Below are 16,202 nucleotides of genomic sequence, written 5' to 3'. Positions count from 1 at the left end.
TTTTATCTCTTGTGCAAAACCCAAACAAAACTTTCACACCTCTTCGTCAAATTCCGGGGGCGCGCCGGTTCTCGGCGGGGAGGACGGGACAGTTGCTGGCACTCTGGTCCCATCGCCTGGTGGGCCCGAGGCGCCTGAGGGGGCGTGTAGGGAGCCCACTGGGCGTTTTGGGGGGCAGACAAGGTGGTTGTTTGAGCGTTCGCGCGTGTGTAAGGGGTGACAAGGGGTCGCAGGTTGTTGTCCCGCTGAGCCGTCTAACTCTTACGTCTTTGGCCGCAGCGGGGTGGGTCTGGCCCGGGCTCACTTTGAGAAGCAGCCGCCTTCCAATCTGCGGAAATCCAACTTCTTCCACTTCGTCCTGGCCCTCTACGACAGACAGGGCCAACCCGTGGAGATCGAGAGGACAGCCTTTGTGGGGTTCGTGGAGAAGGAAAAAGTAAGTGGGCGCAGCGCCGCTGCCCCTCGCCCCCTGGCCAGGAAGCAGGCCCGGGCGCTTTGGGAGGCGCGCTCCTCCGCGAGTGCAGAGCATCCATAGCACATCCCTGCGCGGGGTCCCCAAGCCACTTCCCGTCCTGGGCGAACCTGGGCTCCCCGTTCATGAGCTTCTGCTCCAGAAAAGTTCGCACCGACTCCCCGGAGCTGGAGAGAGGCGAGTCCGGCTTCGCACTCCAGGGTCAAGGGTTCCGGGGTGAACCCGCCCTCGACCGCGCGACGACGCGCAGCTCCTGCCTCTGCTTGTCCGCAGGCCCTAGCCACGGGATCGCCTGTGCGCGCCCCACGAAATTCTCTGGAAAGTTAGAGGGAGCAGTAAGGGTCGGGAGGGCGGCGGAGGGATCATAGTTGGCCGCAATTTCTGCTGCTCCCGGGCCTGTCCGGCTCCCCGGCCGGGGGTCCCTGTTTGGGGAAAGATGCCTCGAAGTCGGTCCACTAGCTCACGCCGACCTCTCCTGCATCTCTTATGTCTTTGCGTTCTGCTGCAACCCAGGAAGCCAACAGCGAAAAGACCAATAACGGGATTCACTACCGGCTCCAGCTCCTCTACAGCAACGGTGAGGCTCCTGTCGGCTCCACGCCAGTAACCCGGGGCTGCGGGTGAGGGTAGGGGGCGTGGGGGAGCTCCAGGTGGGCGAGAACCCTGAGCAAAGCACAGTTGTTTGGCATTCTCGGGGTAAAGTGGCCCCGCCGGTTTTGCTTGAAGAGGTCTCACCTGAGGAGGGCTCTGAGTGGCCCGAGGGCGGCCGCATCAGCGTACCTGGGCCCAGGTGTGGTGCCTTAACCCGCGCTGGGCGGCTTTGTTTTTCTTCCTCCGCTTTCTTAGGCCGGGCTTCTCCGCTTAGCGTAGACTTCATCCCCAAAGTCCCTCGAGTTCAGGGGGCTCGAGCGGTCAGGGCCTTGATGGCTGCGGGAGAGCGTGCAGAGGGCCTCCAGCCTTTGGAAGGGAAAGTACCCAGGTGGGGGGTCCATCTTATTCCCGGCTGCCAGCGCTTGGGGGCTGCCTTCCAAAAGCGCTCGGGCTAGGCCAGTGGCCCTTATCTGTGCCCTGGGGAAAGGGGGTCCCGGCTGTGCTTCTCTGGGACAGTCGGAGTTCCATCAGTCTTGGAGCTCCGTTGTTTGTTTTGTGCAGATCCTCTCTCACTTAATTTTTTTTTCGTTCCCCTATCCCCCGTCCCCTCCCCCAGGAATAAGGACCGAGCAGGATTTCTACGTTCGCCTCATTGACTCCATGACAAAACAAGTAAGTTTCTTAATTTCGCGCCGCGGGGGTGACTCCACGGCCGCGAAATTTGGGAGAGTCAAGAAGCTGGCGCCTGCTTAGCGGGAGGATTGGGAGTCGAACTCTCAATGCCTGGGCAGACTGCTCTCGCAGCGCAGCCTCCCAAAGGAGCACGTTGGCTCGCCGCGTGGGGAAGGTGACTCGACGGCTCCTTCTTTACAAGGGAAATTCAGACCTTGTGAATTAAGACTATGGGGGTGCTGAGTGGGGGAGAATACGGGCTGAACTTCCTGTGACCCGGCCAGGGAGCCCCAGGGGGCGCAGAAGGTGCCTAGGGACCCTGGTGCAGATCGGGCTGAACTTGTGAAACTCAAACCATCAGGACCTCCCCCGGGAGGTTCGAGGGCAGAAGGAACGGGTGAGGGGCAAAGGCAGCCTCTCCAGGAATGGGGAGATGGACCGAGAGCGTAGATGACCCATTCTACACATTAAAAAATGAGAGATGGCGATGGTGGTAGTATTGGAAGAGGGAGCAACAATTGTTAGAGGGTATTTTGCAGAAATCCTCCTGCTCTTGCCTCCAAGTTTGGCAAGAAGCCAGGCAGCATGAGTGAGCTTGTGGTCTTAAAGGTACATAGACGGCGTTTTCTTAAGCTACCCAACACGCGGGTGCCAAGCAGTATACATTAAGGTTGAATTATGGTTTAAAAGATACAATTATGAGCCGAGTCAGAAAAGAGGTCTGACGTTTTAACGAGGGGCAGAAACTTTTTTTTTTTAATTTTAAGAAAAAGTTTAGCAATTAAATATCTGGTTAAGTAGCCGGAGGATTTAGTAACAAAAAAGAAGACAGTTTTATTGGGTGGGGGAAAGAAATCAGAACAAAGAGAAAGTTACCCATTGTGTACTAACCACCAATTTAGTGAGAGGGTTAAAGCTCATTTGCTTGATTATGATTTTAAAATATTCCCTTTTAAAAGGGGGACATAGTTTTCATAGATACTGGCTTGGAAAGTTTCAATTTATGGTATACATGCATATTTAAAAATTGTTTTTAGATACCCATGGCTTAAATATGTTATATAAAATGCACCCAGCTGTTGGAAGTTTTAAAATCTACTCAGCAAGGACCAATTAAATAACAGCTAATTGTAATTATTACCTTCATATTTCATTGTGAGCCAAGTAAAAAACATGAGAGGATGAAGTGTATTTTTTAAAACGATGAATACATATCTCTTGAAATCTGTTTCAGATTATTAGCCTAAATATTTTACTTTCTTGAGGATCTGTTTTATTTCGTAGTTGATCATTCAGAGTAAATGCACACTTATACTTTTATTAATATCATTGTTTTATTATTATTATACTGGCTTTGATCATTATATAGGCTAATTCCCTTTCATTTGGACACTGTATTTTTTAAAATGTTTTTCCTGCCAAATAAAAAGTCACAAAAACTTGATTTCAGTAACTTTAAAAAAATATCAGAACAAGAATGTCTTAAGTGGAATTTTGTGTAAAAAATTGTGTTTGATACCTTGAATATCTTTTTCTTCCATTTCCATCAGAGAAAAGAAAAGATGGGAGGGGAAAAGGGAAAGTATGAATTCTAATACATATTCTGAACTATGTACATATTAGAGTTTAATTTTTAAAAGATAAAAACATCCCCACAAACCAGTATATGAGACCTGTCTGCTTGTGAAATATTGGCCACTTAAATTATAGGCAACTCCATGAAGTGAACAGTTGTAAGGAACATAAAATTAGGACATGCTTGAAGTGATACCTTCTCTCAAAAGTTTATTTTAGGCCCTGTAAAAAAAAAAGAAAAGAAAAGAAAAAGTGCCACAAGAATTGATTTTCCCATTATGAAGTGAACTGACTTTACACACTGTTCTATGGTGGAAAAATAATCTTGATTTTTATAAAGCAGTACATCTAATATTATTTTACTAATAGGGTCATAGAGCTTAAGAAAAATTACAGTATAAGGCATTCTTTGACTGCTTGGTTTCATAAATTCTATCAGTTATGAGGGTGGAGGTGGGACCAGAATAAAATAAAGTGTAGTAACAGCAGGTATAAGAAAGTCGTTGGCCATACTGTGACATCTCACTGAAGGTTAAAATTGTAAATGTAGGCAATTACATATTTTGGTGGGGAGTGACCTGAAAAAAAGTTTAGTAATTATCTGAATTTAGTCTAAAAATATCAAGAAAAAAGATTTTTCCAGGCATACCTGTTTGCTTTCATAATAGTTGTCTAATGCCTTCTCTGTAGCTTTTACTTTGAAAGGCAATCTCTGCCCGTTATCCGGTTGCTTGTTCCTTGAATATGTGCTGTAAGAGTTTGGGAAGTAGGTTAGCTTCTTGTGTACACAGCTAATACAATAGTCTTCAAAAGGCAGATCAGCATGAAGAGCCTGACTCTCCTTAACTGTGATGTAATTATTTTGTTCTAGCCTTGATAAGTAAAACTGTGGATTCTCATCTAGCTTTGAAATTATTCCATGATCATTAAAATGCCATCTGATTTTTAAATTTCTTAAGTTTTTTATTTTAGTTAAGTATGCAGTGACCCCTTCAATCAGAAGCTTGATATAGGTGATTGATTAAATACTTACTTTTTCCCCCATGTGAAATTCTTATAGATAGACTCACAATTTTGATAGAGTTTTGTTGCAGAATGGAATAATTTCAGTGATGCAATGAGTTCTAATAACATCATAAATTTCAGAGGGAATATCTCAGTATAGTTCAAGTGTCTTAGCTGCTAATTCATCATAACATTTTTCATATCAGATGCAGCTTTATGTATGTGATGTCATATCTTTGACTCACAAGTTGGGGTTAAAACTCGAAGGGAATCTTTGGCAAGCAAGATTCAAAACTAGCTGTGCACTTGATATATTGGTATAGTTTTCCTGATCTTGGGTGGAGTTAGTAGCACTGAGATCAAACAGAAATGTACTCAATCAACCAAGATGTATTGGTATGACATAGTATTTCACACCTTTTCAGAGTGTCTCATTACACTATTTTGGGTAATGACTTTTAATTTTGGACTCTACCAGGAAAGGGGAAGCTTTATTAGAAATGAATGTGTAAGGATCTGAGCCTCTCATCCCTGTACTTTTTTTTTTTATAGAACAAAACGGATATAATGATATTTAAAATACTTGTCCGCAACTAGAAAATAAGCTTGTTTTTGGGAAGGGTTTTTCAAAACCAAGTTTAGCTGGACTAAAAATAGGTTGTTTTTGTGTCATTGCTGTTTTTGGTATTCCATTAGAGAGCATGCAAAAAGGCCTGCAGGATCCAGAAGTTTATGGCTGTTGCATCTAACAACAGTATCTACTGTGGACACTCAAATGAACTCAGTGAGAGAGGTCTGAGGTTTGATATGCTTCTGTTCAGATTTTCCTGTAGTATTTGAAACATGATTATGTTCTGTGATTGCTTCAGTGAGTTATCGTTATTTTTTTTTTTTAAAACCTTTAATTTTTCTTCCCTCCTACCATCTTGCTTTGAAAAAAGCGACGTTTTTATAGTTCAAAGAAAGAGTGCTAAATTCCATAAAGTTATCAAAAGCAAACATTCCCTGCCCCCAAACCAAAGCTCTCTTTTTGGAAAGGGAAAACTAATAGTCACATAATCCTGGTGTGTATGGATTTGAAGGTAGGCAGTATGGTGAGGGGACCCGTTAAAAGCCCCAGAGCAGTGAGAAGACTAAGATACAATAATCAGAACTGCTGTCATAGTTCTCTTTCCAGCTAATCTTTATATATTTATTTTGATGTTCCCGGTACTTTAAGTTATTGATGCAAGTGCATTTTTTCCTATTGATTGTTTCATTATATCCTGCCACAGCTACGTAGAATTGATTAACAGCTCTTTCTGTTTGTGGTTCTTCATTGGTAGATAAACACATTTTTAGTGTATCAATAATTTCCCAAGGAATTCAACAAGGCCAGCAGAGAGATTCTTTCATTTATTTGAGGAAACAAACAAACAAAAAAGGACAGGGCAAGTTTATAGTTAGGAGCCATATTTCAGCAGCTTTCTCTTTTGGTAACATGTCAAAAATGCAGGTGATTTAAATTTCCTTGCACATAGAGGAATGAAGAAGTTTGGAATTTTTATGCATGATCGGGACCTGTGTTTGGGAAAATGTAAACTCATCACAGTGGAAAATGTGTTGTTTGGAGTCTGGGGGTGAAAACAAAGCTGATGGTTTTGGAGAGATTGCTGGAGCCAGATGGCCTAGTACTTTCCCAGTCTGGCGGTCCAACTGCTCCCTCCTGGATAATATACAGCCATTTGTTCGGGGATATTTACGCTAGAGCTGTTTCCATGTGAATGTTTGAACAGCATTAAAAACGAACGTATTTGTAGCAATGCATTTATTGAACTTGTATGACTGCATGGATAGTCTCTTCTCGTGTCTTATACGGCTGAGAGGGATGAAGAAAGTGTTTGGATGCTGGTGAACTGTTTATATAGTTGTCGAGCAAGGATGATTTGGTCTTAGTTATTAAAATGTGTAAGCATTTGGAAACTAATGGAAGGAATGGTAGCACCTACCTGGAAGCTCCATTGTGAAAATGAATTCATACATGAAAAGTGCTTAGAACAGTGACTGGCATATATTAAGTGCTTAATAAATTCTCTGCTTTTATTATTTTATTATTACTATTATTACCCCATTGAGTTAACAAAGCCAGTTGTATCTGCTAATATAGATGTAAATGTAGTTATCATATGAGTGAAATATCTTTTATTACTGCTAGAAAAAGAAATATCATATGATATTGTTATAATGATTCAGTTTTTATCTTGGTGTTTAAATAATATGAGAGATTTTATTTCTTTGAGGCACAAAAGATGCATTCTGAAGCTAACTGCTTTTGGTACACATTCTCTTTTTATTCAGGGCTGTGATGTAACTGAACAGCTTACTGAATATGATATCATTCCTTTGCAACTTTCCTAATTCAGTTCTGCAAACAGGCCTGCTTAGTGGCTGAGCTTAAGTTACATTTTTGTGTTAATTTGTTCACCAGTAGCAAAACTGCTAATTGAAGCAAAATAATTTAAAAGATTTATTCCACTATTAATTTTGGATTGCTGTTTGACACAATTGTTTATGAAATGTCAAATTTGTAGTGTTTTCTTTGGCATAGGTTAATTTTTAACTGAGACTCCCTCACCTACTAGAAGTTTCTCGAACCACATTAGCTAATACTTTTTTTTTTTTAATGACAAGTACTAGAACTTGGTCGTCGAATGTAATGATTAATGTTACTGTATGTTGATAGTGTAGGTGTTTATATTATTTTTTGATTAGTTTTAGTTCTTGGCATTTTGCTGCCAAAGGCATGTTGACTGTGTTTAGAGGACACTTTACTTCTAGTTGAGAGAGATACTTTGTGCGTTTGTGGATGTATTTTTAAGGTGACAAATTAGGTTTGGCTTTTTATTTTCAGTTTGGGGAAAAAAAAATAAGTGACATATTTTCAAAGTTGCTGTTTTGATTTAAATAGAAAATTAGGAGTTTTTGTTAGTTATAGGTAACTTGTCTGGGCTTTCCTTGTAGCTGTCAATAAAGAATCCCCTGCAATGCAGGAATCTGTTTGCAATGCAGAAGACCCTGGTTCAATTCCTAGGTCTGGAAGATCCCCTAGAAAATCACAACCCACTCCAATATTCTTGCCTGGAAAATCTCATGGACAGTAGCCCTCTGTCCATGGGATCACAAGAGCTGGACATGACTTAGAGACTAAACCACAGTCTGTCTTCCTTTCTTCCTTCCTTCCATTCTTTCTTTCCTTTCATTCTCTCTGTCTTTCTCAGTTGATGATGACACGTCTCTGATGGTTTGTTTGTAAACCAAGAAGACTCCTAATGAAAACATTTTGTTCCTGAAACCCTTTCAGATTTTGATGAATCCAAGTCAAAAGTGTTCTCTTTGCCCATTTTGTTTTGGCATTGGACACAAAGAGTTAAAACTATTAGAAAAGTAAACAAAGAAAATCATGCTTAGTTCTCTGTATTTCCTGTGGCATCCCATTGATGTGTGATCCCAGTGTAAGTTCACCCTGTATTTTTTGTTTTACTGCGTGGTCTTTATCTGTAGTAGGTTTCAGTTAACTTTTAAGACCCAGTGGTATTAGAAACGCAAAGATGAACCGTACTTCACGAGATGCCTGCTAAAACAGTAGCTACTGAGGCAGAATTTCTCAGTTGATTTTATTTCTTTTCAAAGATGGTATAGGTTAATGGGCATTTGAAACTGCTGGCATTTTATCCTCTTACAGTAAACCTTCTGACAGTGTTGCTGTGTAAGGATGTAAAAGTTTAACAATTCTTATTTTTCCTTCATTTTTGTTAATTATAAACAGTTATTTCTGAAAAAACCTTCAATATGAAAATCAATGGGGTATTTAAAATAATTGTGATAATTTCATTATGCTCATTAGAAGAGAAAATTAAGGAAAGGGAGGCTAGTATATTCAGAAGAATAAATTTCCAAATTTGTCAAGTTTTGACAACTTTATTTTTTATCAGTTTCACTAGGTTTTTAAAGCTGAGATGAATTTTGCGCTGTTTATTCTTTTCCTTTTCTTCCTGCCACCTTAAGGGTTATATTTGCATTGGAAGGATTAACGTAAACATCTTTTCTACCTGATATTGGTTTTTTTTTTTTTTTTGGTTTGTTTTTTTTGGTTGCTTCACCACTGATTCATTTATTTAAATAATATATTTTGTATGTTTTCTGTCTCCCTCTTGCCCACTTCTGTAACAGGCGTCCCATTCTTACCCCTGATGAACACATTGATTTATTTAAACCACTGTTGTCTTTGTCGGTCTCACAGCAGACTACCTTCTTCCCAGTGAGCAGGCGCATGATTTACTATGGAGGATGAAAATAAGCCTTTTTCTTGGTGTTCCATTGTCTAGGTCCTAAACCAGCTGTCTATTAAAATGGTTTCACTTAAAGTGGTCAATGCTGTTTATAAGCTTTTGTGATCTCCCAGCTGATCCAAGCCTCAAGGAGCTTTACTCACACCCTACAGAGGCACATATTTAAATTACGAAGAAAAGCAGAAACTTTTCCCTAAGTTGCGCTAGAGGATCCCTTTCATTTTAGGCTTGGAGTCTGGGTTTGCTGAACTGTGAACCAGTCTTGATCTGTGTACTAGACGTAGATGGCAGAGACTTGGTGTGTGTGAAAGCCAGAGAGAACTTGTTGCCATTTTTTAAGCGAGTCTGTCTTGTTGACAGTCTACATCAGAGACACTTATCAAAATAGATTTATCCTGTTTTCCTATGTTGGATCTCATCAGAATGTTGATTTCTCAGACCATATTTTTATAAGATGGTATGGTATGTGTGTTAATGAGTTTTCTCAGTTAAAAAAAAACAAAAACAGACGAGGTTGGAGGTGGAGATGCCTTTAATGGAGTTCCACTGTATAGCTAGAGGTTCTAGATTACTCTATCTCCAGGATTTTAGTTCTACTCTTTAAAAGGAGAGGAAAAAGACTCTGTTTCACTTGCTTTTATTTCAGAAGTCACAGAAGCAGCAAGTACTTGTTTATCTGTGTTTATATGCTAAAAAGTTTTGTTGTGTAGAGGCCCCAAGGAAAGGGACAGCAGAAGTTTCCTGCTTCCATTTGTCCCCAGAGTTTAAGTATTTCTGAGCAAATCCAAACTCATGCTTTCATTTTTCTGTGCTTGATGTAGAGGAAGTCTCTGCTGCCAGAAGTGAAGTGGCAGGTTGACATTTGGTAGAGATGTATTACGGAGGCCCTGGGCCTGCAGCAAATGACGTTCAGTCACCAAAGATAAAAAGATGGAATTCCTGGGAGTCCGTGGATCACCTACTGTTTTGGGGGAGTCATCAACATATTTTCACTGCAGCCTGTGTTTAATGGGGTGTCATCAAGGGTCCACTGATTTCAGAGGAACCAGTAGTCTCAGTAAAAATAATACTGGTATTATCTAGAAAGAATCAAAATGAGAAGGTGTGATGTAATTGATATTCCTTCCTCCTAAAAAAGCCAAATTATTATTTTTTAAACAGGAGGGAAAATCCCATTAATACTTGTGAATTTTGTTTTCCAAGTTACTTGTATTAGTTTAGCGTGACAGAAAACTAAAGTTGAAACAGAGGTTATCAGGGGTATTAAGAGAACATACAAAACATGGAGTGATAATAGGATTTTGCAGAAGTGCGTAATTTAAAGTTTTTAGCACCACATATGAGATCTAACCAGAAGATAGTTATGAATTACGTAAAGTGAAGTAGTGACTTTACACAGATCTGGCTTTGCTCTCTGATGGGTGGCAAGCGCTCCCTTAACCAAATGGTCAGAGTTGACTGCCATTGGTGGGACTAGTTGACAGAGTGATGTGATACACTGAGAAGAACTCGGCGTCATGTCTGTGGTATTCCAGCCCCGAGTTACATAACTTTAGTCTGAGGAAACACTAGACAAACCCAAAGTAAGGATGGTTCTACAAAATAACTTGCCTCTATTCTTCAACAGTGTCAATGTCATGAAATAACACTCAGGAATATTTCTTATTGAGGGCGATACGACAGTTGGACGCAGTGATTGTTATCAGGGTGTGTGTTTGTTTTGCTGTAAAGGACATCATTGCCCAGCCGGTAAATCTCAGGTGTTTACATTATCGTGTTGTACTAATGTTCATTTTCTGATTCAGATAATTGTGCTGTGGTTATGTAAGAGAATTTCTTGTCTTAAGTAAGTGCATCTTGAAGTATTTAGGGCACGTCTGCAGTTAACAAGTGGTTCAGGAAAAGAAAATTGAGAAAGATGAATAAATTTAGTTTACTAAAATGTAAACATTGGAAGCATCTGGGTAAAGTGAAGTATCTGGGTGAAGTATCTTGGAAATCTTTATATTTTCTTGCGACTTTTCTGTATGTCTAAAATTATGGTAAAATAAAACATTAAAAATACAGGGTTATAGCAGGCCAGCCATTAAAAAAAAAAGACTTTTGATGGGTCAGTGGTAGAGAACGGTTTTATCCTTATTCAGGTTCTTTTTGTCATTTTTTAATTTGTTGCAGTTTTTGTTTTGTTCTGGAGTTACATAAAATCAGAGCCTGTTCTGAGGGTTTGCACACACAATTTCGTAAACTGTCTCCCATCATTTATGGTTTTGAAAGTCCCAGGTTCATAAAGAGAGCACATTTCAGCCAAATACAAGTTAGTTACTGTAGTTTCTGTGTGTCCTAAAAAAAAAAATAATAATCTCTGGTTAATTTAGGTAGTTTCATCACCAAGAAACTGAGAGTTATCTGAATGTGTGAAAGTAATTTTATTAACAATTTGAAACTGTGTTATATTAGTATTATGCAGTGATACATTGTTAAGTTGGTTAAAATGTATACCCATTTAGAGCACTCCTCTACCCATAGCTATGAATTTTTTCTTTGGCCCAGGTATTAACAAGTAGATCTTCCAGGAAGCAGAGGTCTCAGGAAAACTTCTGGTGACCTTAATGAAAATGTTTGTACACATATAAGTAAAAGCAGACAAAAATATCTTGGATGGTCAGGTGGTTTGGGACTCCAAATTTTCAGAGTCAGATGTAGTTCTTGGTTGAGGGCGATAACCATGGCTTAACTTCCCCTCACCCTTCCCCCAGCATATGCAGGCAGATTCTACTGTTTGGGTGGGTCATGTAGGCAGGAAGGGTTTCCCCTGATTGATGCATCATCTCAAAGATGACAGTGAGTGGACTCATTAACCATACCCTCACTTGTTTTTACTACTTACCTCCAGAACATTACAATTTGGAGCTGAAAGTAGTAAGATGAGGTGACAAACAACGATTATTTAAAAATCAAATCCATGTGGTTTTGTATATTTTACATCACTAGTATCTCAGTCTCCTAAACTCTTCTGGATTTTCCCTTCCCCATTGATTAGATTTATTTTTATTCTGAATTAAAGAGAGAGTTGTGGTTGTCTTGACAACAGAAGCCCATCTCATACAAGTATCCAGAGATGTGCGTTATAACAAGGTGGTTGATGGGACAAAGAGGAATGTATCCCCTTCCACTCCATGTGGGTTGATCCTCATCAACCGTCTTGAGAGGGTCAGCCCGGTGAGGGCTTTGGCTCTGAAAGCTAATTGGCCTCGCTTGGGGTGGTGGTGAATGGTCAAGAACTCGACTGTGATAGTTTTTTCGCTGCTGCTTAGTTCCATTCTTAACTCAAATCCTTCCTTTGTTTACAGGCCATAGTATATGAAGGCCAAGATAAGAACCCAGAAATGTGCCGAGTGTTGCTCACACACGAGATCATGTGCAGGTAAGGAATACCTTGTTCTCTCTTTAACTGCCAAAGAGAAGATGAATTTGTATTTCAAATTCGTACTTCTGAATTGTAGGTGAGTTCAGGCCTATTTTGGTATATACGTTTCTGTTAAAACTAAAAACTGTTAGATGTATTTGGTAGTAAAGTGTCACACATCACAGTGGTTCTCAATTATTTATTAGATTTCATCCTAAAAGTTATGTTTGCATTTTGATATCACACTGTTAATGGGCACAAAACAGTGCCCTTCCCCTTTTCCTGTCAATCGAATGAAATACAATATAACCTTTTAGTGTTAATGTATGTGCTCAACTGCATTGCTAGTAAAATGAGTAAGAGTTCTATTGATGTCAGCAGAAGTCTCTGTTTGGATAAGACTTGAAAGTTATAGTTCCTCTTTTTAATTTCTCCACTTAAAAATATGACCATCCACATAGGCATCATTCCTCCTTGAAATGAATGCAGTTCCCTGCCCCTGCCCCTGCCTTGCATCCGATCTCTTAATCTTCGTTACCTTTTATATAACTGTGACAGTGTAGCTAATGTTTCTTAAATGTAATGTGTTTTTGGAAAGATAGCAAAGATGAGTCCCTGAAAGGTGTGAACATTCATGTTGTCCACAAATGAGTATCTTTATTTTCGTCTGAAGCTGCATGTGAAACCAGACCACATTCACTTCCCTGGCCTCAGCCAACCCTCTGTATGGGAGAGAGTAAACCAGACAACAGCCTTCTAACTTGCAGTTTAGGTTCTTATTCTTTGTCAGATAACACTGGCACTTTGCTTCCGATATATTCTGAGTAATTGGATAAAGCATGACGATGACACTCTGCATCAGAGAAGGGCTACTAATTGCTTTGTTAGCCATGCGGGTTCTCCTGGCACAAAGCGTGCTTGACTCCTGTCTATTTCTGACCAATTCGTGTAGGAATTTCAGCTGCCGCTTCGGCATGGATAGGCTTTATTTGCTGCTCAGGGACTTGTGGGGAAAGCAATCTGAAAACTCTACAGGTGGAAATAAAATAGAAAAGAGATGAATGTGTTTCCTTAGTGAAGTCTCAAATATTAACTTCCTCTACATATATAATTATATATGTAATCGAAATTTCTTTTTCTCCTTTTTAAAAACATACCTGTAATATATTATTCTAAAATATACAGGAGTTTCACAAGTTTTCACTTTAGTGATTTGTAAAATTTATTAATTCCTCCCCAAACAGGTTACCTTTCTCTAACTTTAAAGCAGCAACAAAATACCAAAATACGGTCAGGGATTTTTTAGAAGATAATTTTAGGCAAAATTAGTGTGATATTGCATACAGCAGTTGCGCTATTAGAGCTGAGCTGCAGTTTTCAGAATAAATGAGTAAAATCATTTTGAAGAACATTAAAAAATGACCTCCTTCATATTTCTGCATTTCCAACCATATCTCTGTTTTACCTTCCCACAATTAGCATGTTGTTAGAATGAATTCTCTGTATTCTGTTCCATATAATTCTAGCAAACTGGAGACAGACAGGAAGATGGATCTCAACCAATAGGCCGACTAATATCTGTAAATCATAGATTTGCATCTCATATCTGTACATGTTTGGACTATGCTAGAAATAATTCTGTTCTTAAAATACTTGAAGATATATTATGCCTTTCACACATAAGCCTACCCTCTATTAATGCAGTTTATATTTTTTCTTGTTCTTAAAATTCATTGGCCCAAAGTATTTTATTATGCTGGTTGGGGTGCTTTACGGCTGATGTTCTATTTTTCAGAAACATAAAAATAGCAAAAAATAAAATCCTCAAGCCACTGAAGGCAAATGATGTTTGTATTGTGTGCCTAAAAGGGAAAAGTCATATTCAAAATGTCATTCTGCTAATGTTACAGATGAAGGTTTTCCTGGCTGCCTATAGATGTGGAAGGGGTACTGTTTGTTTACCAGGCTGCCATGACCCTATTACATAAGCCTGTCATCTATTGTGTGGCTAACAGTCTTTTAAATTGCAAATCTGATGCTCTTTAGGGGGCTTCAGAAAAAATTCTCACTTTCCACACCATCCTATTTCTCTTGATTTCTTGCCTGTTGTAAGTGGAAGTTGGGATGTGCTGAATTTGCACCAGGGGTGCAAATGCAGGCTCAATTATAAGCATAAAATTAGAGTCTGTTCACCATTAATCAGCCTGGCTAATTGCTATGCACCACCATTAACCATATGGTGTGAAAGACAGCTTGCTTTCCCTAAGATGAAATTTCTTCATTGCAGACATGAAATAGTGAGGGCCTTGGATTTTAAAATAGCTTGTTTTAGATATTTAATTTCTAAACAACTTTCTGCAGTGCTTTCTATCAAGGCTAACGGCACAATAAAACTTTGTGTTTATGTCACAAAAGAGGTATATTTATAGTACATTGAAGCTATGGTAAAGGAGACAGAGAATTTAGAGCGACAGGAAAGGGCTTGGGTTGATTCTGTTTTGTTGTCGGCAGGGGAAAAAAAAGCATCAGGGAATTACGTATAAGGTGGTTGCAGATATAAAAAATCAGTTTTGTTCTGTTGAGAGGGTAATCCATTGCATGAGCTATGTAAAGGACTTGGTGCCATGGGATTATAATTACTGTCTCTCTTTGAGACAAAACCCCTTTGACTTGATGGCATAGAACTCTTTCCATGGAATTCTGGGAGAGGTTCTGCATTTTGGATAACTGGAATCTATCATACCAGTCATCTTTACATTTTGTTAATACTTGGGGATGAAGCTCTTCAAAATGTAAAAGCAGGATTCATTCCACAAAGGATTTGACTATATGCACCACCACATCTCGTGTTCAAAATGTGAAGGGAAAATAGAAACTCTGCTTGGAAGGTGAGTCCAGTTTCCAGTCCCCGCCCGGCAGGTGGAAGCAGATTTTCTTTCTTTCCAGGACACAGGACAATCACAGGGGATGAGTGCTCTCTTTAGGAAAGCCTTCTTTCCCCACTGTCAGTGCCTCATGCCTTGTGGACCATGAGCTCTCAGGGTTGTTGGCCTGGGCCCTTGATAGGCCTTGTTCTTCCCTCCTCTTGGGCTGGCTTTTTCTCTTTTCGTTCTTCAGATTCCCACTGAGGCATGTTTCTTTAGGGAAGTGTCCCTGGTTGTTGGCCTGAGTGAGGCCCCCTTGTTCTGTGCTCCTGTTATATCCTGTGCTTTCCTTCGGACACTGCAACTGTACGCTCGGCACATGGTAACTGTATGTCTAGGGCAAGTCTTTCTTTGCTGGACTAAGAGCTCCTTGAAGATGAAGAAGTTGTCCAGTTTTCCTCTCTGCTTTATTTGCCTATATGTGAAATGAGGAGAAATGTGTGAAACTGTGACTTCTGTCATAGGGTCATTATTAAGATTAAATCCTATAACCCCTGTAAATGCTTATCTTGGTACCCGACACATAGTAAGTGCTGAATGTCGATTGTTATGGTCAATAGTCACAGCAGAGTATAAGCATTGATGTTAATAGAAGCAGTGGAAGTAGTGGGAGCAGTAGTAGCGACATCTGCAGTCTCTAGCTAAGTACCCGGCACATAGTTGCTCAGAGGGAAAGATTAAGAGACTGTTGAAAGGCAGGGAAATGTCCACTAAGATGTTAACATGCTTTGTTCATTCTAGATATGCTGGTCAAGGATATTTTCATTCATTCTTGTAGTCTTTGCAAAAACACAGTGGGATGAAGAGCCAGAAAGGACTGGCCCCTGGAGTAGGAGAGCCGACAGGTTAGCCTGGGAGATGAGCACTGGAGAAAGAGTGGACTGGGATGAGACATGAGCTCAAAGACCATGGCTGCTCAGAGAAGGGAGGATGTATTTGCAGGGATTGGGAGGAAGGTGAGAAAGGACCGTGATTTTAGAGGGTGTGCAAAGGAGTGTTTTGGTCCATTTGTTGGTGGTCCAAGTGGGATTTCTGTGGGGAGAGGTCTGCAGATGGTGAGCCTGTGGCCTGGATCTGGACAGTCAGGGTGAAGGATAATCAACTTCTGAGGTCTTTTCACAAAGGTGCGAGGTGAAGCTATGGCCTTACGTGGGATCCACGGGGGATGGGGCATTAGAGGAGAGGCTGTGGATACATTCTTGGGGAACAGTGTCATTCTTGGTGCATTT

The 16,202-nt window shown here is 40.4% G+C and overlaps 1 protein-coding gene across 13 annotated transcripts in view; it reads left to right on the top strand.

The window, feature by feature from the left end:
• Positions 1–16,202, top strand: part of EBF1 (EBF transcription factor 1) — a 404,609-nt gene that overhangs the window by 1,937 nt on the left and 386,470 nt on the right. For all 13 annotated transcript variants that reach the window (XM_068979369.1, XM_068979375.1, XM_068979371.1 and 10 more), the window contains exons 2-5: positions 280–436; positions 986–1,049; positions 1,680–1,735; positions 11,994–12,067. In XM_068979369.1, coding sequence (XP_068835470.1) covers positions 280–436; positions 986–1,049; positions 1,680–1,735; positions 11,994–12,067 — 351 coding nt within the window. The remainder of the gene's footprint in view (positions 1–279; positions 437–985; positions 1,050–1,679; positions 1,736–11,993; positions 12,068–16,202) is intronic.

The sequence above is a fragment of the Capricornis sumatraensis genome, chromosome 9, assembly GCF_032405125.1.
Source record: "Capricornis sumatraensis isolate serow.1 chromosome 9, serow.2, whole genome shotgun sequence".
Taxonomy (NCBI): domain Eukaryota; kingdom Metazoa; phylum Chordata; class Mammalia; order Artiodactyla; family Bovidae; genus Capricornis; species Capricornis sumatraensis.
The sequence above is the reverse complement of the archived record's forward strand: the minus strand, read 5'-3'. Positions and strand labels throughout refer to the sequence as shown.